We start from the raw sequence: 24,917 nt of genomic DNA, 5'->3' as shown, positions 1-24,917 counted from the left end.
TCATCCGCTTTCCAGTCGGCTAGAGGTCCATGGCACAGGAAAGGTTAAGAATCCCTCAGCCCATGTAGCTGTGGCATGTGACCTCCACCTGGTGGCAGCATACTCCTGTAAGGTTAAATCTACAATCCACAGTTGTGAAGAAACTTTAAAAGTAGCAATATACTTGAGTTTGGTTTTCATCATTGACCACAAGCCACAATAAAGAAACATTTATACATAAGTTTCACAAAACAATATTTGGCCTTACTATTAGACACTTATATTTTCTATCCCATTCCAATTTTCTTTTTGATTCTCTTTTGTTAAAATAAAACGCTGGTTGCAATGTACTAAACAGCAAAGCAGTGGGTCACAATGCACAGCTTGTCAGCACTGTAGAGAACAAACTTTGGTCAGGCCTCACAAGTTTATACCCAGTAAACTTCATTTTGTTCTCCTTCCACATTCTCTTCTGCCTTTTTAGGGACATAACACTTGCACTTTAAATTACTGTGAACAAATATGATTGTATTTTCACACATTTAAAATATTTATTTTTGATATATAAATTATATACACCATCCCCAAAATTTCCTTTGTGTCACTTCTCACAAAGGCACTTTTCATATTAGTTTTTCCTGTTCTAGCACCTTCTATACATGGAATCATAAAGGTTGTGTGCTTTCGATCTAGCTTCTTTTGCGCAGTATAATTTTCTTGAGACTACCATGTTGAGGGTATCTATAGTTTGGTGAATAGCATCCCATTGTATGAATACACCGTGGTTGTTTATTCACTCTCCTGCCTGGGGCCTTTTGGGTTGTTTTTAGTTTTGACCATTGAAGAAAGCTGCTATGAATATTTGCATCCATCTCTGATATGCTTTCATTTCTCTTGGGATGAAATTCCTGGAGGTGGAATTACTGGGTCAGTGAGTAAATGTATGTTTATAGGAAACTGCCACAGTGTTTGCCAAAGTAGTTGAACCATCTTACCTTACTCTTAGCAATGTGTGAGAAACTGGTGGCTCCACACCAACGCCAGCATTTGGTGTCGGGCCACATGGTTGTATCTCTTAGTGGTTTTAATTTGCGTTTGCCTCATGACTAATGATACTGAACACTTTTCATGCGTCTGTTAGCCATTCATGTATCTTAATCATGAAGTGTCTTTTCAATCTTGGGTTGTTTATTTTAATGTTTACTAGTAGTAGTTCTTTTTATATGTATATAAAAATACATATTTTCTCCCAGTCTGTGGTGTACATATTCATTGTATTACTGGTATCTTTTGATGAGCACACGTTCTTAATTCCAACAAGGTCCAATTTAATAATTTTTTCTTCTATCATTAGTCTTTTCTGGGTGCTTTCTAAGAGATTTCCCTACGTAAGGTTGGGAAGATTAGTTTTGGCTTCAATATTTAGATGTTGGATCCATCTAAAATTAATTTTTGAATGTGCTGTGAGGTAGGGATCAAGTTTCATTTTGAGGTCAGATTTCTTCTATTTTTTTTCCATATGAACATCCAGTGTTCTGACACTATTTGTGGAAAGCACTTTCCTTTCTCCATTGAATTTAAAACAAAACAAAAACAAAATATCTGTTCTGCCAACATCACTCTGGTCCTCTTAGACCATCCGTGACCTTCATGCTTGGCCTTCTATTATTTTCTAGGTTAATTTGTCCACAGTTATCTTGAGGGCCTCAGAAATCTCAGGTATGAGGATTTGTAAGGCTACACCTTTTTTACAGGGTCTATAGCTGTGGTCTATATATGGATATTGAAATTATCTAGCTACATATAGATATTAAAATTACTTTTAAATTAAAATTATATTAAAATTAAAAGTAAATAAAATTTAAAATTCAGTTTTTCAGGCACAGTTGCCACATTATAGGTGTTTAATAGCCACACGTGGCTAGTGGCTCCCTTACCAAACAGCATAGTTATAGAACATTTTCATTATTTCAAAAGTGCTAGGCAGCAATGGTCTGTAAAACAGGTACAGAGGCAGGCTTCATACATTTTGTAGCATATTTTAATGAAATTTTCTAGTTTTGATCATCGTCATCCAGCCTTACCTTCTTCTGTTTGGAGCTTTCTCATTCTGTTTTGCTTCCATTTCCATTATTTTGTCTGTCTGAAAATTGCAGTAGTTTATATCTGTTCTTTCCTACGGAGAAGGAAGAATTCCCTGGGCTGTCCAAGTAATAATTCTTTTCTGGAACCTACCTTGGGCTGACCTACTTAGCTTCTCTCAACGTTTGATCATCTTCCAACTACCACTGGATGCCTGGGCTTCCCCTTTGAGATGCGGCCCAGAGATATTTTATCTTTTACCTCCTAATTAAAATTGTATTTCTCTTCAGCATTTCCCCTATAAATTTAAACTTCTGAAAAGGGGTAGTCGTTTTGACCTGCAGCCCTGTCCAATATAACGACTTCAGTTCACTAGTGAACTTTGTTGCTGTTTCATCCTGAGCAACCGTATAGGAATCTGAGATTTTCCTTCATGGCTGACTGGGGTGGGTGGGTGCTGGGGGCTGCCCCACCCCTGAGTCTGCCTGCCACCCTGACTCTGCCTTTCTGTCTTGCAGTGTGGGGATTTTGCTGTCCTCGTGGATCTGCATGTATTGCCTCAAGGCTCAAACAAGGATACCAGCTGGTTTTCCCAACAGAAGAAGGAGGTACAGCAAAATGGTTTCACCATTTCATCCCAGGAGCCACTGCTAGAAGAAATATTAGCTCTTTCCAGCTTTCGTTTTCATTATGAGTGGGCAAAAATATTATGAGTGGGATTTAACGCTTGAAAACAAAGCATTTCTATGTACCCCCGACAGAAACCCACTTTATTTTTTTCCGTCAGAAACCACCCCCTCCATACAGTTTCATATGCTACTCTGTTGTTTAAACCAGACATTTCCTACTCCTTTCTTTCTGGGGAAGGGGTTCTCTATATTTAAAAAAAAAAAGTTAAAGTGACTATTTCAGGACAGCAAGAATTTAATCTGACTGGTCTGTGAAGGATGGGGCCAGCACCTGGAGTAGTTGTAGAGGCTAACACAAGGTTGATCTTTCACACCTGCGTTAAATCCTCCTCTATTCACCTTTATCTTCACCATACTTTTATTAATATGGCCTTTTGACAACCAATGAAGAGACATTTGGCTGTGTCCCTTTTCTGTCCTCCTTAAATCATCCTCTCTGCACTTTTATCTTTCTACCATCTTTTTATTAATACGGGCCTTTGACAACCAATGAAGACACATTTGACTATGTCTGTTCTCTCTGATCCTTAAATCTTCCTCTCTGCACTTTTATCTTCTCTACCACCCTCTTATTAATATGGGCCTTTGACAGCCAATGAAGAGACGTTTGAATGTATGTGTACCTTCTCTCTACTCCATCAGTCAGAAGAGTGCTATGGTAGCAGAATGCCTGGGAGCATGATTTCTCACCTCTCTGGGCATTAACCTCCTCATTGGCAAGAGTAGTGCTAGACCAGTTGCCTTTGAGTCCACTCCTGGCTCTTAGGGTCGGTGATGCCCCAGGTGCTGCTCTGACACGCAGTCACAGGGACACCTGGCTCTCACCACGCACCTTACTTCCTTCTCGAGTCCTACTTTCCGGAGTGCAGGGACAGTGAGACAACAGCTTTTACCAAATTGTCATGGTACTTCTTTTCGTCTATAATATTCTTTTGCCACAATGGCTTTTTAGAGTTAAAAATTAAAGTAAGTGTTATTAAAAGGTAGCATATCGAGAAGCAACTAGTGATAGTGGCAAAAACAAAACAAAACAAAACAGACTTTTCTGTGATGATTTTTTTCAATCCACCTTTGGCGACCAGTAGGAAAAAAAATCCGCCCCCCACCCCCACCCCCAGAAGAAAGTACACAAGGTAATATATTTTCAGTCGAAAGGTAATGCTTTGCTGTCATAATTTTGCAAAAGATACCTTTTGGGCTTGAGCTGGGGGAAGGAGGCACAGGCCTCAATTTGATGAGGCTTATCATTCAGTTAAATGAGTGTGGACTGTCATCTCCAGGACCGAATGGTTAGCAGGCCAGCATCTCCAGTCACTATGTGCCTTTCTGTAAGCTTGCTCTTTAGCCTACTGATGCAGGTCCCATGATTCAAAACAATTAGTTCACTTCCCCAAGGTGACTAAAACACACTGAGGGGGAACTTACCTGAAAAGCCTCTCACTTGACTTACAGATTCACAGCGTTCTGGAATCTCCTGTTCCAGAGCCTTATTTTCCTCCATTCTCTCCCAGCTTTACTACCTCGGCCTTACACTTTTCTTGTTGATATGTAGTTAGTTTTGCCCAAGAGATGGTTGACTTGGAAGGCTTTAAAATAAAGGGATGTGAGTTTGTGAATCACCCCTTAGCCTAAGTGAGGCTAGGTTTTTGCAGGGTGCCACATGCAGCTGCATTTCTCTGCCTAGTACCCTACTTCCGGGCAGCGGGACATGACTTAGCAGTGATAAAGATGTGAAATGCACGACTGGATCTGCTGAGCTCAGCCGCAGCAGCAGCTGGCAGAGATGTCTATCGGGCCGACAAGCCGGGCTTGCCTCTTAAAGTAAAGCAGATTGTTTGCTGTTTCTATTTTAAGCAGTTCCTTGAAATATATTCACTGATACTGCAATTGCTCTGGGATAATATTTGCAGTGCATGTGGAAGGAAGGAGAAAAGCTAGTCTAGTATAGGATATGACATTAGCTTAATGTTCTGTGTCTCCGAGCTCTCATCTCTTATCATTAGATCATCTCATGGCTGGGATTTCATGAGCCACCAATTTGATTGCATTTTAACAGTCACTTTATGTAGTGAAAGTCTAAGAATATCCAGTTCCTTTGAGAAAAAGGAACTAATTACATGTATTACCCATATTTACTTTGAGCCCAGCATGAGTAGTCTTTGTACCCAAACAGTTGAACTGAAGCTGCTCCGTTTGTACATGTGAGGAAGGCAAACGTAAGCAAGTCCTTGCTATCCTAGAGATGCTGCATGTTCCTCTCTCACACTTCTCATTGCTTTTAACTTATTCTCCTCATCTGTCCCTCACACTTAGTTAGGACTTCCCTCCCTTTTCCTCTCCTTTATATTACTCTGGTTCTAAAGAGAACAAACGCTTCATTAAGTGGTATAGCCAGTTACTACCATCTCTTGACCATATTATATGGAATCAACCTTTCATTGGTCAAACTTGAGTCATCGAGAAGAAGCCCCATAACTATAGGGGAGAAAGTGTATGTGCATGGGCCTTTGCTTTATTTTTGTCCTGCTATTTTTAGTTCTGGCCTTATAGGGTATTTATGGCCAATTTTTAACAATCCTTGTTTTCATGTGTGTCTTTCACATATTTTCTAGCTCAGTCATAGTTGAACCCTGTGTGTGAAGCAAAATTCTTTAATTGTTAAAACAACAGTATGAGGCATGGCTGCTTTTCTGTTGCATGAACAATGCCAAAACACTCAGCTGTAAATGGATATCTCTGTATTCCACCGGGCACTGCATCTTTGGGCTGCAAAATGAGAAGCAGGAGGAGACCGATGTCTGTATTTTATCTAGAAATTCACATTTGTGAATTAAATCACAAATTTAAAGAATTAAAAGAGCTTCTATACTATTTAAAGAGTAGAAGCATTTACAGTAAAAGAGAAGTTTGGCTATAATTGCTTTTAGAAGCAGCTTAAAATTGTGTTTCCGTTTTAATTTATGAGAATTCTAAGAGATCAACTGGAGATGGCCTTGCAGGAAACCAGTGAAACAGGTTTGGGGTGATCTCAGCAACACTGAGCCTCCTGCAGAGTCTTGGGGATTGAACCAGAGAGATCATTTCTTAGGCATCAGGTCTTAATCTAAATGAAAAAAATTTAGATTTCAGTGCAGTTTTTCCTCCTCTTTCTACATTAGGTTACATTTTTCTGGTAATGTGGCCAAAATGGACAGGATGTCTTCTCATTGTGTAGTTGGGCTGTTAAAGTATTGTTTTTCTTTTCACAAATAGTACTGATAGAAAACTATAGACAGATCCAGAAATTTCCTAGTGATATGGTATGTGAAACTAAATTAAAACCACGTGTTTCTGTTGCCTAATAAATATTAATTTACTTTAGAGAAATATGGAAGTTCAATTCTTTTCACTTTAGTGGGTGTCTATAGCAAAGTTTTTACAAAAGCCCATGGGCATCTCATCATCAGCAAGCACATGCAAGGTAATCAGATGACTGATTTCGGGTTCTTTGTTCAGTCCACTGCTTCATGCCATTCCTTCTTCATGAGATTTGTAAAGTTGAAGCCAGAAAATCATGATGTTATTTCTTTTAAAAGTTTCTTGAGCCATGTTTGAGAAATGGCAGCTTTTTATGTAAAAATTACTGTTTCTGGTGGGTTACTCTTGAAAATTGGAAGGTCTGGTGACACTGTGCCCCAATATTCCAAACTTTGGCTGAAACCACAGGGTGCTGCTCCCCCGCACCCCCACCCCCATGCCCGTCCCCTACTGAGCTGTGGTCAGCCACCGTGTGAGATTGTACTCTCACTTATATCTGGCTTCTTCCCTCATGCAGGTCATGAGGGAAACGTCACATTGGGCATTTCAGGGGGGCTCTTGCCACCCATGTTGGCTCCATATGACTTCTCTCTTTTGTCACAATACAGCAGTTGCTTGGTATTTATACAAACACATTTCCTTGCCTCACTGATTTGATCACCTCATCACACTAATTTTTACGTTGAAGCAAGTGTGATTTGTTTTGATCTTCTTTTTAGAACTCTGGAACCAAGGCAGAGAGAAGTGAAATGAGCTTCCCAGGTCCCAGATGAGCCAACAGCATGGTTTCGAAGAAACCTCAGTAGCAAATTTAAATCTGCAGTAATATCCATGAACATATATGACATTCCTTTCAACATTCACAGCTAAATTATAAATCAAACAAAATGAAATGTCCAATGTTGACTTTTTAATATGTACTATGTTGACTTTTCTGCATTGCATTAAATTTTAGGAGGTCATATCCAATTTTTTCATTTACTTTAGGAAGTCTGTTTACTGCTCAAAGAAACCATTGATTCAAGAGTTAAGGAGCACTTGGAAGTTTGTAAACACCACAGGCTGTCAACTACAGAATTCACAAGAGTCAATCCCTTGTCCTTAAAAGGTAGGCACTGAGTACTTTGATTTTGGACAAAGAAAGTAAAATTTCTGCTTTGTTAGAAGTGGCAATTATGTTTGACTCCTACTGTTGTGTTAGTATAGTGATACATTTTAAAAATATGTTCTAATGAAGCGACTTTACTTGGGGAAAAAAATTAATTGAAAAGCCCCGAAGGACTTTTGATGGTAAGCAGACTATATGGAAATATGAAATTAAACATTCCTAAGGAAACCATAAGCTGTTTAAACGATTTTCCCCCCATAATTAGTCTTACAAATGGATTTACATTAATACTGACTTAAATTGATTTAGGGTTTTATACTTTTAAAAATGCTTTCCCATATGTCACCCTATTTCAGTGGTTCTCAGCTGGGGCCAGTTTTGCTCCCCAGGGGACATTTAGCAATAGCTGGAGACAGATTTTGTTTTCACAACTTGAGGGAATGCTACTGGAATCTAGAGGTAGAGACCAGAGATGCTGCTAAGCATCTTATAATGCACAGGACAGTCCCCCACCACAAGGGTCCCGAGGTTGAAAAACCCTGCCCTGTTTCCTAGTAACACTTTGAGAACAGGCTGATCTTTAATTTATAAATAAACTGAAGGTCTACAAGGTTAAGTGGCTTGCCTGCAAAAAAGATAGTCTTGAGGATAGAGATTATCTACCTCATTCGCCTCTCCCCAGTATTTAGCCCAGTACCTAAGGAACAGAATCAGTGATAGGTTGAATGAAAGGGTCCTTGGGAGGTGTGCCGGTTTGAAGCTATTATGTACCCCAGAAAAGCCATGTCCTTTAATCCTCATTCCATATCACTAGGTGAAATCTTTTTTATTGTTTCCATGGAGATGTGATCCACCCAGTTGTGGGTGGTAACTTTTGACTAGATGGTTTCCATGGAGATGTGTTTCTACCCATTCAAGGTGGAGTTACTTACAGGAGCCCTTTAAGAGAGAATGATTTTGGAAAAAGTTTTAGAGCCAGGAGAGCCTAGATAGCCAGAGATCTTTGGAGATGCAGAAGGAAAGCGCCCCCAGGGACTCCTCATGGAATGAGGAGAGAAAGCTAGCAGATGTCACTGTGTGCCCTCCCAGCTGAGAGAGAAACCCTGAACTTCATCGGCCCTTTCTTTGGAGCTAAGGTATCTTTCTCTCGATGCTTTAATTTGGACATTTTCATGGCCTTAGAACTGTAAACTTGCAACTTAATAAATTCCCTTTTTGAAAGCTGTTCCGTTTCTGGTGTATCACGTTCCGGCAGCCTTTAGCAAGCCAAAACGGGGGCAAGTGGCAGAACCTGAACCCAGACCCAGCTCTTCTGATTCTCAACCCAGTGTTCTCTCCACTCTGTCTTTGTGTGCTTTTAATTCATAGCACATTTTGTGGTACAAATACAGTCAACCCTGTGTGATCCTCACAGGACAGTGAGGACCAGATTATATTAATGCAGCATAGGGTTGTTTAACTCTTCAGGGGAAAAAAGTGTTAGGTGCTCTCCTTTGAAGGTGTGTTTGATCCAAAGCATTCACCCTCATCCAGCTGATGAGGCAGGCAGATTCACTTGACCCAACCTCAAAGCCTTGAACAAATGGAATTTTCAGTCCAAACAGCATTATGTTAGATGATACTTTCTGGTTTTTAGCTCAGAGATGTTATAAATCTTGAGAAAAGCCATAGGAGCTTGCATCTCTTGTACCTCAACAAACCTGGTTAGTCTCACTTTCTAACTGGAAAAAGGAAAAGGAATGGAGCAGTATTTCAAGGCCTCTGTCTCTGGTGTTTACAGATACTGTGGGCTGCCTTGGTTAGTTCTGATTCTCAGCTACCCCTTCACTTGCCTTCTTCTTCTACTAAGTGAAGAAAGCAAAATACTCAATTTCCCAGCATCTTTCACAGCTGGAGAGCACAGTTCTGGCTCAGAGATGGAAATCGAAGCCTATCTTGGGCACATGTGAAAAGAAGTTTGTTTTTAAACTTAAAAACAATCTTAAAAGTATGTAGCCTATTTTTTCCACTTAATAAAAGTCCTTCCACACAGGCATCGCCATTTTGAGTAACTGTATATTATCCAACTAAATGTCTACACTCTAATTTACTGGAGGGATATTAAGTTGCATCTAATATTTTCATCGTAAACAATGGCACAGTGAACATTGTGATAATACACATATTTGCACACTTCGGTTTCTTGATAGTATTTCTAATTGAACGTTAATATTTTTATTGGTTTGCAAGAGCCTCTTAAGGGTATAGATGCTTTGTGTGGTCAATAAGCTGCCAGTCTTTTTTCCCAGTTTACCTTTTATGTAGTTTACTTAATTTTATGGCTGCAGACTGGGTGTCTCCAGTGACCACTAGTGGCAGGAATGTCCCTTGTAGAAAGAGAAGTAGTGCGGTAGAGTGGTTGATTGCAAGAGGAACCCAAAGACACTAATGCAACATTGTGACGTCATCCTTTGGAAACAGAGTTGTGCTAAATATCCTTCCTGGAGTGTACCCTTGGTAGGAGAACATCATCTCCCTCACCTTCTTCCTTCTCTCTCCCCATTCTTTCCATTGCAAGCAGCTAGCCTTGCCCTGAGCATGTCTTTTGACACCTTAGCCTCTCGGCCCCTTCTTTGTTGCCACCAACTAAGCAGTCCATGCTTCTGCCTCACCTGGATGTCTGGAAAATTGCAGCAGCCCCAAAACTGGCTTCCATGTGTCTGCCAGGGCCAATGCCCCACCTCCCATCCTCACTTCACTTAGTGTGGTCCTTTAACATCACAGGAATGATCTTGTATGCCTCTGCTTTAACACCTTTCAGGATCTCCCCAAGGCCCCCAGGTTAAAGGCCAAAATTTTGATGTAGGTGTGTCTCCAGCCTCATCTTGTATCACTGTTTCCCTCTTTCTTTCCAGCCGCAGCATTCAATTCATTTCTTCCAAAGCTCTGTTCTTTGGCTCATCTCGGTGCCTTTGCCCACATTGGAACACTACCCCTCCCCTGTGCATGCTTCAGCTCTGCTCAGAAGTCCACTCTGTGGGGAAACTTAGCCGCCTTGCATATCCTCCTGGATTTTCACTTATGCCGTTTGATTCATGTTTGTCTCTCCACAAATCTGTAAGCCACCGTAGGGGAAGTTCTGCCTCTGCTGTTCTCTCTTGTACCTCCAGCATGTAGGACAGTTCTGGCATGCAGTAGGTACTTAATAATTATTTATATGGGTGGTAAACTGCACAAATGGTTATGTGTTTCCTTTTCTCTTTTAGGTTGAGGTCGGCCATAATTTACCTGTCCTACCTTTTCTCCTCCTGGTACTCGCTTTCCTGATGCCACAGACCTATATTCTCTGTCCATTGGTGTCTTTACATTAAAAGGTTCTCCTCTGTCTGATACTCTTACTTAACTTTTAAGATCCAACTCAAATGATGTCTTCCTCAGTTTCCTCTCCTCTCTTGTCCTGCATTATTTGACACTTAACACTTTGTAACATTGTATTATAATTGTATTATTATTAGTTTACCTGCTGTTCTCCCTCACCTTTGGTTATAAGGTGACTTTACCACCCTCAGAGGCTCTTCTCCAAATTACATTGTTGTTTCATTCTAAAGTATAAACAGGTAATTGTGCTGCTGGTTAGAAGTGCTTAACCTCAGTCTAAACTATTAATTTCCTAATGTTAAGAGCGTGATTCCTTCCATTGTACAGCTCTCCAAGATTGCCTTCCATGGGTGACCATGTTCATCTTGTCCTAGGCTGTGGACCAGATGGACACGGGATGACGTAGTGCCACCTTACATTGTTCACTAAGAGCCTCGCTAATGGTGGACACCAAACACACACTTTTTTACTCTTTCCTGATCTGACCGCCTATTCTCACCTGCTCCCACAATCTTACTGAAATGCCAGTTTCAAAGACACTGACTATGAGGCCGTGGCTGTTTCCTCGTCACTATTCAGCTCTGTTTCATGTTCCCTGAAAATAGAAAGAATTGATTTACTGTATGGGTAGTTTCAGATGTCCAAATGTGGGAGTTCATCCTCTCATGTCATTTGGGTGTCTTCTGTCATCTGCACATGTCTTTTACCTCATCCAGATCTGCCTATTGGTAACGTGCTTCAGCATGATGTGCACACTTAACACAGGACTGAATAAGGGTTAATACAGGACTGGATAAGCTGTAGTCTCCAGATGGTTACTTTGCTGATTGCGCTAATAATGTTAATATAGATCATGCTCTGACTTTTCTTTTTAAAAAATAGCATAAATGATTGAGACCATTTCCTTAACATAACATAAAGGAAAACAGGGCAGTGAACTCAGTGAACATTTAGCACAGATATTAGCCAATAGCATCGTCCTTAAAATCCACCTGAAATGCTGTTTCTATAGTTTCAGGAAAGATTAATGATGTAAGAGAATTGCTTAACGATGTAACTATCACTTTCTATCAATTCTACCTCATTAATATTTGTCCCTTTAGCCTTGCTAACATTGGGTATTACTGGCCCTTTCATTTTTGCTAGTCTGACAGGCTGAAAAGTGAAAAAGGATATATTGTTATTGCTTGAACTTTATTTATTTGTCTGTTTTTTTTCTCCCCCATTGTCAACACCCTTGGTCAAGGCAGGCCCTCCTTAATCAGACCTTGAATTATATTTATCACAGCCTCCTGATTTTCTTCCAGTTCATCCACACATTTGCCAATGTGACCTTTAAAAAAAATTATTTTCTCAGAGCAATCTTTTGGAAGCAAAAATTTGATAGTCCCCAGCTTAATGCCCTTCTGTGGTCAGGAACCTTAGTTGCCTAATATCCTCTATTGAGTTTCTGTACTGCTTGAGATTAGCCAGAATGGGTCTGGCTCTTTAGTAGAGAAGTTGATTAAGGATATTAGGTAGCTTATAGGATCTCCAGGAGGGTCAGAGAGCCCAGTTCCCAGACATGGCAGCCCCGCCTAGCCCCAGGCATGGCTTGGGTACAGGTGGCATTTAATCTGTCATCTGGGTCCAGCAGTGCTCAGGACTGGGCATCAGAACCATGCCCAACTTCTGTCTCAGCCTCTCCCTGCAGAAAATTGGCTCCCTGTGCTGTTCCCTCTGAATCCACTGCGTGGTAAAACTTGACCTCATACCTGTACCCTAGTTGTAACTGCATCAGGGCCTGTGAAATTTTTTACTTTTATCTTGGGAAGGTGGAACTTAAAAATATGGGAATCTACCAATATGTCAGGAAGATGTTCAGAAATTTTGGGTAGGTGGACACAGGTTAGAGATATCCAATCCAGTTTTTCCCCTTGGTTTCCTTCTTCCGTAAACTTCTAAGCCATAACAATATGCTGTCATAGCCTAACATCACATCTTTCCCAACTACAAAGGAAGTGTGTTCACATCTCAAAAATAGAAGACCTCAGGGCTCATCAAATCCAGGCTCCAGGGCCAGAATTTCTGGATGATGTTATTCCTTCTCTAGTTCATTCACACCCATATTTGTGATTTGTGACTTATCCACTAAAGTAAAAGTTAATTATCACCAACAATCCCTAAATAAAATAATAAGGAAACAGCCAATAAATTATATGATATATAAATTATCTAATAATTAAAAATTAGATAATATATAAACTATCTAAAAATTAGATAATATATAAATTATCACGATACAACAAGGAAGACAGTACGAGTTCTTATTTTTGCAACCAGTTGGTGTTTGTTTTCCCTCTTCTATTATTTATTTCATATTCCCTTTTTCCTTAGCATGTACCTCAGCTGATCAGAATTCTTTACCTAGAAAAGTGACCCAAACCTTCATTCCTCAAAGATTTGAGCTGTGGATAGTTCTCCCCTTACGGGGTTGCCATAGTCTTTTGTTAACCTTTAGCACTGGATGTGCTCTGCTAGGTAGAACCATTTTATGCCTTGTGTTTAATCCGTATTCCTCTCTGCCCCTGTTGTGCCATCATGAGCAATCATTGGCCGGCAGTTCAACTCCTCTTTTGCCCTGTTTGTCTGGTGGCATGAAGAGCCTGAAGGAGTTACATGACCCTTTGAACTTTCAACCTGACTCATTTTTATCTTCATTCTCATTGTCTTCCTTTGGCTGCTAAAGAAAGAGAGTCGTGGGAATGGAAAGCAAACTTCTGGTGAGGTGGTCACTTCCCACTTCTACTCTTTGGTTCTGGAACCCGTGTATTCTGGCCAAGGGAACACGTACTGTTCTACTGATCTGACCATGTATTGCATCCTTTAGGACCTAACCACCTTCTGCAAAATCCTCCTTTGCAGTTTGCATCATAACTGAATTTTTAGTTGACCTTTCCATCATTGTGTAAGGCCAACTCTATTAGAACCTTGCTTGATTTCTTGTAGAGCCACTGAATTCTATGAGCTCACTGCCTTATTTTGTTATTCATGAAATGAGTTCTTTGATCAGAAGCACGTGGTGGTGATAGTCTAGGAGGCCTTCCTTAAGTCCACGGATGATGTGGCTGTCAGAAACATGGCAGATGTAGCAGACATAGCTAAAACCAGAATAAGGGTCCATTCTAGTGAAGATAAACTATTGCCTCCTCCGTGATGAAAGAGGTCTTATTTCATTCATCTACCCCCACTGGCCCATCTTCCTGCCATGTGAATGTTGATGGAGAGGCTCAGATTAATTGCTTTTGCTGAAAAATTGGACACTTGCCAGGGCTCAGCCTTGGTGAGCTTATGTCCATGCTGTTAACCTCAAGCACAGTGTTATCCCTGACCACCGTGGCTACATTGCTCCCAAGCTCTTCGGGCAAGTTCTCTGGCAACTGGGGGGAGAGGTTGGCCAGTGTCCATGGGGCAGGTCATCTTGTCCACCTCATTACAAGAACATCTCCCTAATGGGGTCTTTTCAAGAACATTCATTTAAGGTACATATGTTCTCACAGTCCACATAGCTTTTCCCCAAAAGTCTTTCTCATAGTCCTTCTGAGTCTCTGACCATCTCCTTAAACCATTAGCCACTGCTAGTGAATTAGTGTATGTGTGTATCGCAGGCCATCTCCCCTTACAGGCCAGGAGGCCCCAAAATCTACCACTCAACATTCTGCCTACTGGACAGATTTTCTCTCTCCACCCTGAGATGAGGCTTTGTCATTGCAGTCAGTCATTTCTGACCACCCTATGGGGTAGACCCATCTATAAACAAGACAGAAATTTAAAAAACAAACAAAAAGCTGGTAAAATATATATAACATAAAAGTTACCATTTTAAATGTACAATTCATTGGCATTAATTATATTTACAATATTGTGCAATCATTATCAGCATCTCTTACCAAACCTTTTTTAATGCTAAACAGAAACCCTGTACTCTTTAAACAATAACTCCCAATGCCCCCTTCTCTGAACTCTCTCATAACCTCTAATCTATTTTCTGTGTCTATGTTTTTGCCTATTGTAGATATTTCATGTAAATGGAGTCATATAATATTTGTCCTTTTGTGTCTAGGTTATTTCACGTAACATATTTTCAAGATTCTTCCATATTGAGTGTTTATCAGAATTTCACACCTTTTTATGACTGAATAATATTCCACATTTTGTATATACTGCATTTTTAATCCATTCATCTGCTCCTGGACACTTGGATTACTTTCACCTTTTGATAATTGTAAATAATATTAGTGTACAAGTATCTGTCTGAGTCCATGTTTTCAGTTCTTTGGCCTGTATACCTAGGCTGGAGTTTGGTCATATGGCAACTCTGTTTTACTTTTTGAGGAATGACTTAATGGTTTCTCCAGCAGCAGTGCCTCCAGGCACAAATTTTTATCTGATAGTTGACTGGTCACCGAAGCTATCACCCTTTTAGGTTACTTATATCAGTCTGAGAAATACCCCAAATGTACCCACAAAAGTTTTTGTTTATTTCTTAGTAGTAAGGGGTACAAGGTGCAAAAACTTGATTCTCTTTTTGAATGAGGTCTTTCACTTGCCCCAGGTCACTGTATATTCAGTAACTGTATTTTCATAGGTTTTACCTGTCACTGGCATGCTAGTGCCTTGACATGATATTTAGGATACTGCCACCTCCTGCTCTATGTTATTTTATAGTGCCAGTAGACCAGAAAATATCCTATAGGATAGTGAAATAATCAAGGTCCCTGTGGACTGAATGTGTCACTAAGAATGTGAACAGAGCAATGAGGCAGAGCAGTGATGCTGTATAACTATCCCTGCCAGTGGTTAGAAACTGCTTCTATATCCTCTGCTCATTGAGATAGAAAAAAATGAATTTTTCCAGCTCTAAAGTGCTGATGCCAGGTGCTGTAGAGCTCCAGTTGAGCAACTACCTCTGGAAGGAATCTCTGCCTAATTAAACTTAATGTGCTATCAACTTCTAAGACTCATCTTTCTTCTACTTTAAGCCACACTGACCAACTAAATAAGAAGGCTATATGATAAATTACTCTCGACTATTTCAAGTTTTTTGATGGTGGCATAGTGTCTTTGATTCTCTAGGGGTAAATGCTGCTTTGGGGTTACAATTTTGATGGGGAGAGAGAATCTAGAGACTTCTGTCTGGCCTTTCCTTACTGTACTAGTGCTCATTTCATGAAATATGGAATCCGAGAGTGGGTTCTGTTGGTTAGGTAGTAAATCTATCCCTGTCATAAACTCAACCACTGAGAAGACAACTACAGAGATTTTCATAGACCTGCTGGGCCCTTCATGTGAGAAAGACTTAAGTTAAATTTCTATTTATCATCTTCTCATGGATTGCCATGCTATTCAAGTACTCCAAGGATTAGCATCATCTCAGAGCCAGTGCCCAGCAATCCTCAAATGTTCTGGGCATTTCCCTTTTCTCAATGTACAGGTATCCCAGTAAACAGCTGCAGGTCCTAAGGGGAAGGTTTGCAGGGCATACATGTAGTGTTGGTGAAGGATCCCTACGCAACGGATGTCTGGATCTCCATTCAAGGAGACAGGCTGTAACTCCTCTCCACCATGGCTCACACCAGGGCCCTGTTCACCAGACCTAGATAATTTTTTCCATTGCACAATTTAAATAGGGCCTAAGTATGCTCCTGGTCTTATCTAGGGATAAAGACACAATCTGTTAACCATGGCTAGAGACTCCTGTGAGTTGAACCACTCTGACAGGGTTCCTGTCAAGGCTGCCTTTGGGTCATGGCTCTCCAGTAGGCTGGGGGACTCGCCCATTCATGAACTTTATTTGACTGCAGACTTCAGACCATCCAGTCACCAGCTCACTGACCCGCTCTTTGGCACCATGTTCTTCCTGGTCTTTAGCCTTCCCAGAATCTAGTTGTCCTTCACTGCCAAGGGGGCTTCCTACCCAGGAACAGCCTGGGCTCTGTGCCATTGTGCAGAGATCCCAGGGAGCACAAGGGGATCACTTGGCACAGCCTGGCATTCTCAAACAGATCAACACACATAAAGCTCCTCCACTTGCTTGGCATCCTGTAGCAAGGTGTGCTTCACTGTGGTGTGGCTGGATGTACTGTATAGCTGTGTTCCAATAGAAGGACCCGGGTTCCCCCACTGATCACCCTTTTTATCGGGCAAGCATGAAAGTCACCTTGTGGGAATGGGGGCAGCAGACATTTTAGGCACCAGGCAGTCTGGCTGTTCAGGAGAATGCTGGGCAGGCCAACTGACCAGTACCCAGAGACTTTGGCAGCCTTCCAGTTGGACATCTGGGAGGGAGGAGGCTGAGTTCCAGGAGATCCCAGGGCAGGGGGTAGTTATTGATTTCAGATGACTTTGGCCAGGCACTTCTTGGAGAGCTCCCATGGCCGTTGATCAGCCTGGCCTTTCACCCTGACCTGGGAACAGTTTCCACCACAGGCTTGCCACTGGGCCTTTGCACATGCTGGTTCCTTTCTGCAATTCTTCCTCTCCTCTGCTGCGTCAGCTTCTCATCAGCATCCAGGCCTGTACTCAGGTGTTCCCTTTTCAAAGGAACATCATCTGATTCTGTTTTCTTCTCTCTAAGGAAGGAGCTGTCTCCCAGGTACCTATTTCACTTTCTTCAGTAGCAGCACTCACCATTCCAGTGCTTCCGTGCCTCTCACCTAGACTTCAGGCTCATTGAGGGCAAGAATCTTGTCCTGTTTGACTTTTTCATTTCCAGCACCCAGTGCAGAGCCTGTCACTCAGGAGGAGTACAACAAATATTGGAAGAACTAAAGGAATAAATGATATTTATATGTTTGCCAAGGCTTTGTGACATGTTTTCATTGCAATACCCCCTTCCCCTTCAACAAAGGGCAGAGGCAAAAATGGTCCACGAGCAAGATTATTAAGCAGATTTTCTCATGTGGCTTTCAGAAAGTCAAAGCCACGTCCTGCCCCAGTGTGAGAGAAGGTTGTAATATTTTCTGGCTCTTCAGCCAGGGACTGAAAATATCTTCCCTCCAGCCCTGCCCCATACCAGATGTCCTTTAGCATTACTAGCATTACTAGTTAGTTACCTGCTACCGAGCTTCAACCTGCTAGGTGCCAGCTGGTGCTGAATTCTTGGGACAAGCCCTTTCTAGCCAGCATTCTTAAACCTTGTTCTGAAGATAAGAATCAGGCTCTGAATTCAGGTAACTCGTCTAAGGTCACATAGCTGGGTACTAAGTGTCAGAGGCAGCCTGAAAACATGGTGTCTGGCTTATTTCCACTACTTCAATATCCATATTCAGGAGAATTGATATTAATAAAAATTATTAATAAAATAAAAATATATTATAAAAATGGCTATTAATAAAAATTCCATCTACTGAGAACAAAGCTGTCTTTAATCATTTAGAAGCAGTGTTCTGCTTCAACTACCATGTGGGTATTTTTGTTTTAGATTTTGTATCCCCTATTCTCTCATCACAAGATGGAAAGAGAAAATGGACTGCAGAGCCTAGCTTGTCCTCCAGCTCCAACCATGTACCTCAATGCATTGTCTAAATAGGGTTCATTGCATTTTTGTTTGTGATGCATTAATAGTAAATTCTTTTTCTAACTGCCTATTATTCTATTGTGTATAGACTTCTCTTGCAGTGTAAGAAGCATCTGAGAAACCCAGGCCTTTGGAAAATGCCATAAAATAAATTCAGTTTTCCTGGATACTGTGGTTTCTGTCTGCACTGGCTTTCTGTTTTGGCTTTTCTTTCGAGCCGAGCACCCCTCCAAGATAAGAGCTTAAACCTCTGGCTGGAGCATGTGGCTGTCTGCTCATTCTTGTCTGCATCTGAGGTATCTCATGTGAACATTAAAGGCTGAATTACTGGGCACTTCTCTTAATCGACACCCACACCACATTCTCTGGTGGGCACATCACAACCATGTTAGGAAATCAGTGGGCGTTCACACAAGAGAAGAAGAAAGCAAAAGAAGAGAATCGCCAAAACAAGCAAGAGCCTTCCTATTCTCCCCCCTGTCCAATAAACGTTCCCCTCCTTTCCCCAACCCCTGAGGAGTGGTACCTGCCAAAGAAAGCTTTCCCTTTTCTCTCCAGACACAAGCTGGATTGTGAGCCCTTCTCTCCGGTGTCTCCCCGAGTGCAAATTTGTATCTACAGTGTTTGTTTTGGTTTGTGTTTATTTTCCCAGCCCAATGAAATCAGGGCCTTTTCCTATTTAAAATAAATTTTGGAAGCGAAACATTCTTCCCTTCAAGCCAAGTCCTTCCTCCGTATAAACGGTCAGGCATTTTTAGAGGACAGTGAAATCTGGTTCTTCAAACACCATCCTTATATTTCCTTTCAGACAGTGATTTCTTACAAATGCACACACACACACACACATACATACACATGCACATGGTATATCCAACAGCTGCTAAGCCCTGCAAAATACATAGGCACTTGACAAATACACCTTGAGTGGCCACTTTTCATGTGTTTCGACTGTCACAGTGCAGGGTTAATCTTTGTTCCAGTTGTGCACCCTAGTCCTCAGGCCTGGGACTGCACTGAGACCCAGACACCGTGATGCAGATGGAAAGGGGAGGCAGCAGTCGCTCGTGTGGTCTTAGAAAGAGGGAAAGAGCACCGCCCATGTTCAGTTACCTGCTGTTCTGTTCCATGTTCTTAATATTTAGACATTGTTTTGTTCTCAGCTCTGGACAGGCAGAAATGCATTTCCCTAACTCTGTCAGAGAGCACAGTGGAACATGTGTTTTCTTTTTACACGTGTTTAAATTGCTTTGGTTATTATTTACATTTCGTCCCATAATTTACTCATTCGAAACATTTTCTAGCCTTTCATCCATGCACAAGAAACTTGAAAGGGCATTAATGAAAGCAAGCCCTTCAGTGAATGTGCCATAATTTCAACAGAGATTATTTTTTCAAGAATGGACATTTGTGCAAGATAAAGTTTTATACTTTTTACCAGAAGTGGGCTAAAGCAGCAATGACAACCCCAAATACTTTGCTTTTGAGAAAGCAGGAGAGATTTCTCTAACCATTTATTGCAATAAATGTAAAGAAAACAAAACCTCTAAGCTTTTAAAGATAGTGTTTCCACTCAATGTATGGACACTGCCAGAATTGCAGCGACCTTTGTCTGCTTTTTAATTTTGTAAGAAATTAAAATACAACAAAGAACTGAAGTTCAAGACTTCAAAAAAGATTTGCATTCTTTTCACTTCCCCGAAGCGGTTGTCAAACTTCAGTTTGCACCGGCTAGGCTTTTTCGTTGTTAATGTAAACCTTATTGGAATGATCCTCTTGGGCTGTGGCTGTACTGCTTCTTCCCCCCCGCCCTTTTTCTTTTTCATCATTTAAAGTTTTTTTTATTTTATTTTATTCCCCTTCCCCCCTCCACTGACTCCCCTTTTAACACCTCTTCCTGCTCTCTCATGAAGTGAAGTCTCTATTTCCATTGCTTAGTTTCAAATTAAAATGCTGATTCTCTTGGAGCTTTTATAGTGGTACAACTCCAGTGTCATTACCTTCCAGTCTGCTTGGGCTTGTTTGCATTTACATGCAGACTTTCCGCTCCTAAATCTTTGCATATTCTGGAACTGGAAAGTTCAAAACAACTCTGCCTAACCCCCTTGGATTCCTAAGTTCTAGAAAGATCATTGTCATCACTTGCTGATTTGCAAGGCATTTTTTTTTAAGAAGTTGCTCCACTTGGCTGAGAGCCCTGCCCTTTTACCAGCTACAGGAAGACTATTTATTATTAGATATTCCAAAGACAGATCCTGTTTGGGGGTCAGGTAGAACTGGTTGGTGGCACTCCTGCGCTGCCAGGAGTGGGAGGAGAAGTAATGGGAAAGAAAGTTGCTTGTCCATAAATTGATATAGAAGTGAGATAAAAACCTTTCTTCTGATGATTTGTTTGTTTTGTCACATTTCTTATGCTGACAGCCAGATGGGAGGCCTGTCATTCTCCTGTTTTAACCAGCAGAGGAGAGCAGTCTCAGCTGGTGAAAATTATGGCCTATCCATATATGTTGGGAAAGTAACCAGGGTGCTGGTCAAATCTTTTAGCTGCCACATAGCCTGTGTATGTGTGTGTGTGTATTGGGAATATGGGGGAGATACTGTGACCCCTGCAAGGACTGACCTCTCCTTTGCACAATCTGATTGAAGTCCAGGCAGGTGGGGCCCTTTCCTGTGGTTGAGGGGTACCAGTGAGCGAGGAAAGCTATTATATTATGTCTACAAGCCCACGCATCACGCAGTGGCCTTACTCATGTGTGTTACATATATGCTTCATATTGTGTAGGATGACAAGTTACGGTGGGAACCTTGTTCTTTTCCCAGGAGTTTTCTCTGTTTCTCTGTTACATCAGAGCAATATGTCTAGGAGGAACTTCTAGTGTTTACCAGCTTGTCTGTTCCCTTTTAATTTTTTCCTTGGCCAGGACCTCCAATCATAATGCCAAGATGTTTAAATTCCTCCTAATTGAGTGTCCCATCACTAATATTCATAACCATCAGGACGCTTGAGAGAGAAAATGAATAGTAGTTATCTGAGACAAATTAAATATCAGTAAGAGCCCTTTGATTTTGGAGGGTGTAAAGGACAGTGAAGATGCCCTGATGCAGGAAAATACACTGTGGCTTACAGCTTTGAGATTGAGATTTGCTAACTAAATATATTGGAAATTTTGGGGATTACAGCACAAATGATGATAAAACCAGAGAGCTTTCACTTTCAAATTTCCCTAGCATGGCACCCTAATTATTCTAATTATTTAAAATAAAAGCAGAGACTAAAATTGTGTTTTCTATAGTTACCAAATATTTTCAGTTTACCACTGCAGTTATTTATTATCAGAATAATTATATATCCATTATGATAACTGGTCTGTAAACTTGGGAGAGGGTATCTACTCCCTCTGGTACAAAAGGCATTTATATTGCTTTGAAATGAGTTTGCCACAGAATTCTGAATGAGGTGGATACTTGTGAAGTCTTGGGAACCCCTGTGCTATTCCCAGGGAGCCGAGGAGAGGCATGTTTAGTATCTGTGGAGGGGCACATGATTGTGCAGCTTGTCTAGAGTTGTACCTACCACAGTACTGTCTTTGCTTAGAGCCTAAGCTCCAGACAGATTCAGATTTAGCTATTTGATCATGAACATTGTTACCTAATGGGAAACTTGACTTAGTCTATTTTGTGAAATATTTTCCTGATACAATGAGCGATATCTATGTTTTAAGCAAAAACAAAAAAATTAACTCCATATAACCTTGCACATAAAAAAATAAAAAGAATACCTGGAAGAGATAGACTAGTTTTAAGTCAGAATCAAATTCCGGTTGTGGGGTCATAGATAGGCATGTGTGTCTGTGTGTTTAATGACTATAAAGCTATGTGTATACCCACAAAGACAAGTTGCTATTAAAGAAAATAAGAGTTGCAAGGCCTGAAATGGGACACCAAAATATGATTTCCTTACAAATATTTTCAGGAATTTTACTTAATTGCAACCAGAAGTCTGACCTGGAAGTGTAGTGTTTTGACCCCTTAGCTGTCTGGCTTCCTAGTTGTGGTGTTTTGCTCTACCCCAACTGTGAGAAAATCTATTTTACGTGATTTTAACCCTGTGTAGTCTTAGGAACACCACAGTAGGAATTTTTCCCTTGGGGGGAAAAGAAACTCTCATTATTTATAGGACTGACTTGTAAAGGTTTCTCTTAAATAGAAAACATTTTGGAAACACTTAGCAAATCTCTCTTTATAATTCATCTTTAAAAGTAAAGCAGCTTTTGGGTTTCCCTTCAAGGTAATACCTACTTTTGGAAGTCTATGATTTTTGCATTGTGTTTAAGTTTATCCTTATTTTAGTAAAATATTAACTTTTTAATAATGTAAGGGTATAGAGCTTATACTGGGTCTTCTTATGAGCAGGCTTTTTAAGAATACCTTTTCCCCATTTCTAGCTAACTAATTTTTTTCTCTACTGTTATAGAAAAGTAAAAAAGAAACTTAATAAATTTTGAATAGCTATAAGAGTATGTGGTATCCTAATGGGCGAAAAAGCACCAGTGAAATATAATTAGGGTAACTGTAGAGCAAGGAGGCCGAGTGCTGGAAAATTATAGAATTCATACATCAAATGCTCACAGCACATTTGCCGAATCTAATAAAATGAGGGGGGACGTTACTTCCCTGTAACGTTTTGTAGTTTTCAAGTGTGATTGATTGATCATATATCTCATTTTTAAAATCTCAGGAATTTTCAGCTAGAGGAAAGCATTATCCTTCATAGCTGTTTGATTTAGAGATTTAAGAATAAAGAACACAGGGAGGGGGTCAAGATGGCGGCTTAGTAAGGTGCACGAGTCTTAGTTCTTCCTCCAGAACAACTACTAAATAACCAGAAACAGTGCAGAACAGCTCCCGGGGCTATGGCAGGGATTGGACACACAGTAACCCAGTCTGGATTGGCTGGTCTGGCTGCGAGAATCCACTGCGGTGAGCTCCCCGAGTGGCGCACGCTTCCCCGGGCCGCGGCGGCCGGCGGCCGACACCCCTCCCTTGCGGGCGGCTTCCCTGACAGGCTATGAGTCTCGGATCGGTGAGTTTCCCAGGCCGCGGGGGCCAGCGACCGGTGCCCCTCCCCCACAGGCGGCTTCCCAGAGGGAAAGGAAAGAGTCTCCAAACAGTAGCAGGGACTGAGCCCAACCAAACACCAATAGTGGCGTTAATGGACAAATTCTGACTACTAGAAGTAGGCCCCCAGCTCAGGCGAAACTGATTAAGGCAGAAGTCGCCTATTGGGCTAACTGAAAAAGAGGAAAGGGGGCGAAACAGAGCCTTCTGCGACTGTTTCTACGGAGGCTCCCGGGATTACACAAGGTGCAACTGCCCCAGACACAGAAACAGGCTGCTTTCAGGGCTCTCTTCCTCATGAACCTTCACGGGAGGGGTGAAACGCAACTCAGGTGGAGTCCCTCTCTCAGGGAATTCAGATCCCAGGACTTCGCAATTTGAAGCCATTAAAACCAGCCTATAACCTTTCCTCTGTCTCCACCACACACCCAGCAGCGAGAGTCTTCCAAAGTTAAAGGAGCCACATCTTTTGCTGGTAGGACCCACAGACAGACAAGCGCCACATACTGGGCAGGATAAGAAAAACAGAGCCCAGAGACTTCACAGGAAAGTCTTTCAACCTGCTGGGTCTCACACTCAGGGAAATCTGATTAAATGTCCAGACGCCAGCAAAAAATAACAAATCACACCAGGAAAATTGAAGATGTGGCCCAGTCAAAGGACCATAGTTCAAATGAGATACCAAACCAAGAAAACAATAGTTCAAATGAGATACAGGAGCTGAGACAACTAATTCTGAATATACGAACAGAAATGGAAAACCTCTTCAAAAACCAAATCAATAAATTGAGGGAGGACATGAAGAAGGCATGGGATGAACAAAAAGAAGAAATGGAAAGTCTGAAAAAACAAATCACAGAACTTATGGGAATGAAAGATACAGTAGAAGAGATGAAAAAAACAATGGAAACCTGCAATGGTAGATTTCAAGAGACAGAGGTTAGAATTAGTGAACTGGAGGATGGAACATCTGAAATCCAAAAGGAAACAGAAACTATAAGGAAAAGAATGGAAAAATTTGAACAGGGGCTCAGGGAATTGAATGATAATATGAAGCGCACACATATACATGTTGTGGGTGTCCCAGAAGCAGAAGAGAAGGGAAAAGGAGAAAAACTAATGGAAGAAATTATCACTGAAAATTTCCCAACTCTTATGAAAGACCTAAAATTACAGATCCAAGAAGTGCAGCACACCCCAAAGAGAATAGATCCAAATAGGCTTTCTCCAAGACACTTACTAATTAGAATGTCAGAGGTCAAAGAGAAAGAGAGGATCTTGAAAGCAGCAAGAGAAAAGCAATCCATCACATACAAGGGAAACCCAATAAGACTATGTGTAGATTTCTCAGCAGAAACCATGGAAACAAGAAGACAATGGGATGATATATTTAAATTACTAAAAGAGAAAAACTGCCAACCAAGAAATCTATATCCAGCAAAATTGTCCTTCAAAAATGAGGGAGAAATTAAAACATTTTCAGACAAAAAGTCACTGAGAGAATTTGTGACCAAGAGACCAGCTCTGCAAGAAATATTAAAGGGAGCACTAGAGTTAGATACGAAAAGACAAAAGAGAGAGGTGTGGAGAAGAGTGTAGAAAGAAGGAAAATCAGATATGATATATATAATACAAAAGGCAAAATGGTAGAGGAAAGTATTATCCAAAAAGTAATAACACTAAATGTTACTGGACTGAATTCCCCAATCAAAAGACATAGACTGGCAGAATG

The 24,917-nt window shown here is 41.0% G+C and overlaps 1 protein-coding gene across 1 annotated transcript in view; it reads left to right on the top strand.

Moving 5' to 3' along the window:
* SLX4IP (SLX4 interacting protein) overlaps positions 1–24,917 on the top strand; it is a 209,085-nt gene that overhangs the window by 135,705 nt on the left and 48,463 nt on the right. Inside the window, 2 exon segments of the mRNA XM_077115241.1 lie at positions 2,580–2,669; positions 7,035–7,155. Coding sequence (XP_076971356.1) covers positions 2,580–2,669; positions 7,035–7,155 — 211 coding nt within the window.

Source organism: Tamandua tetradactyla, chromosome 1 (assembly GCF_023851605.1).
Source record: "Tamandua tetradactyla isolate mTamTet1 chromosome 1, mTamTet1.pri, whole genome shotgun sequence".
NCBI lineage: Eukaryota > Metazoa > Chordata > Mammalia > Pilosa > Myrmecophagidae > Tamandua > Tamandua tetradactyla.
Note: the sequence above shows the minus strand (reverse complement) of the source record. Positions and strands in the feature narration are given on the sequence as shown.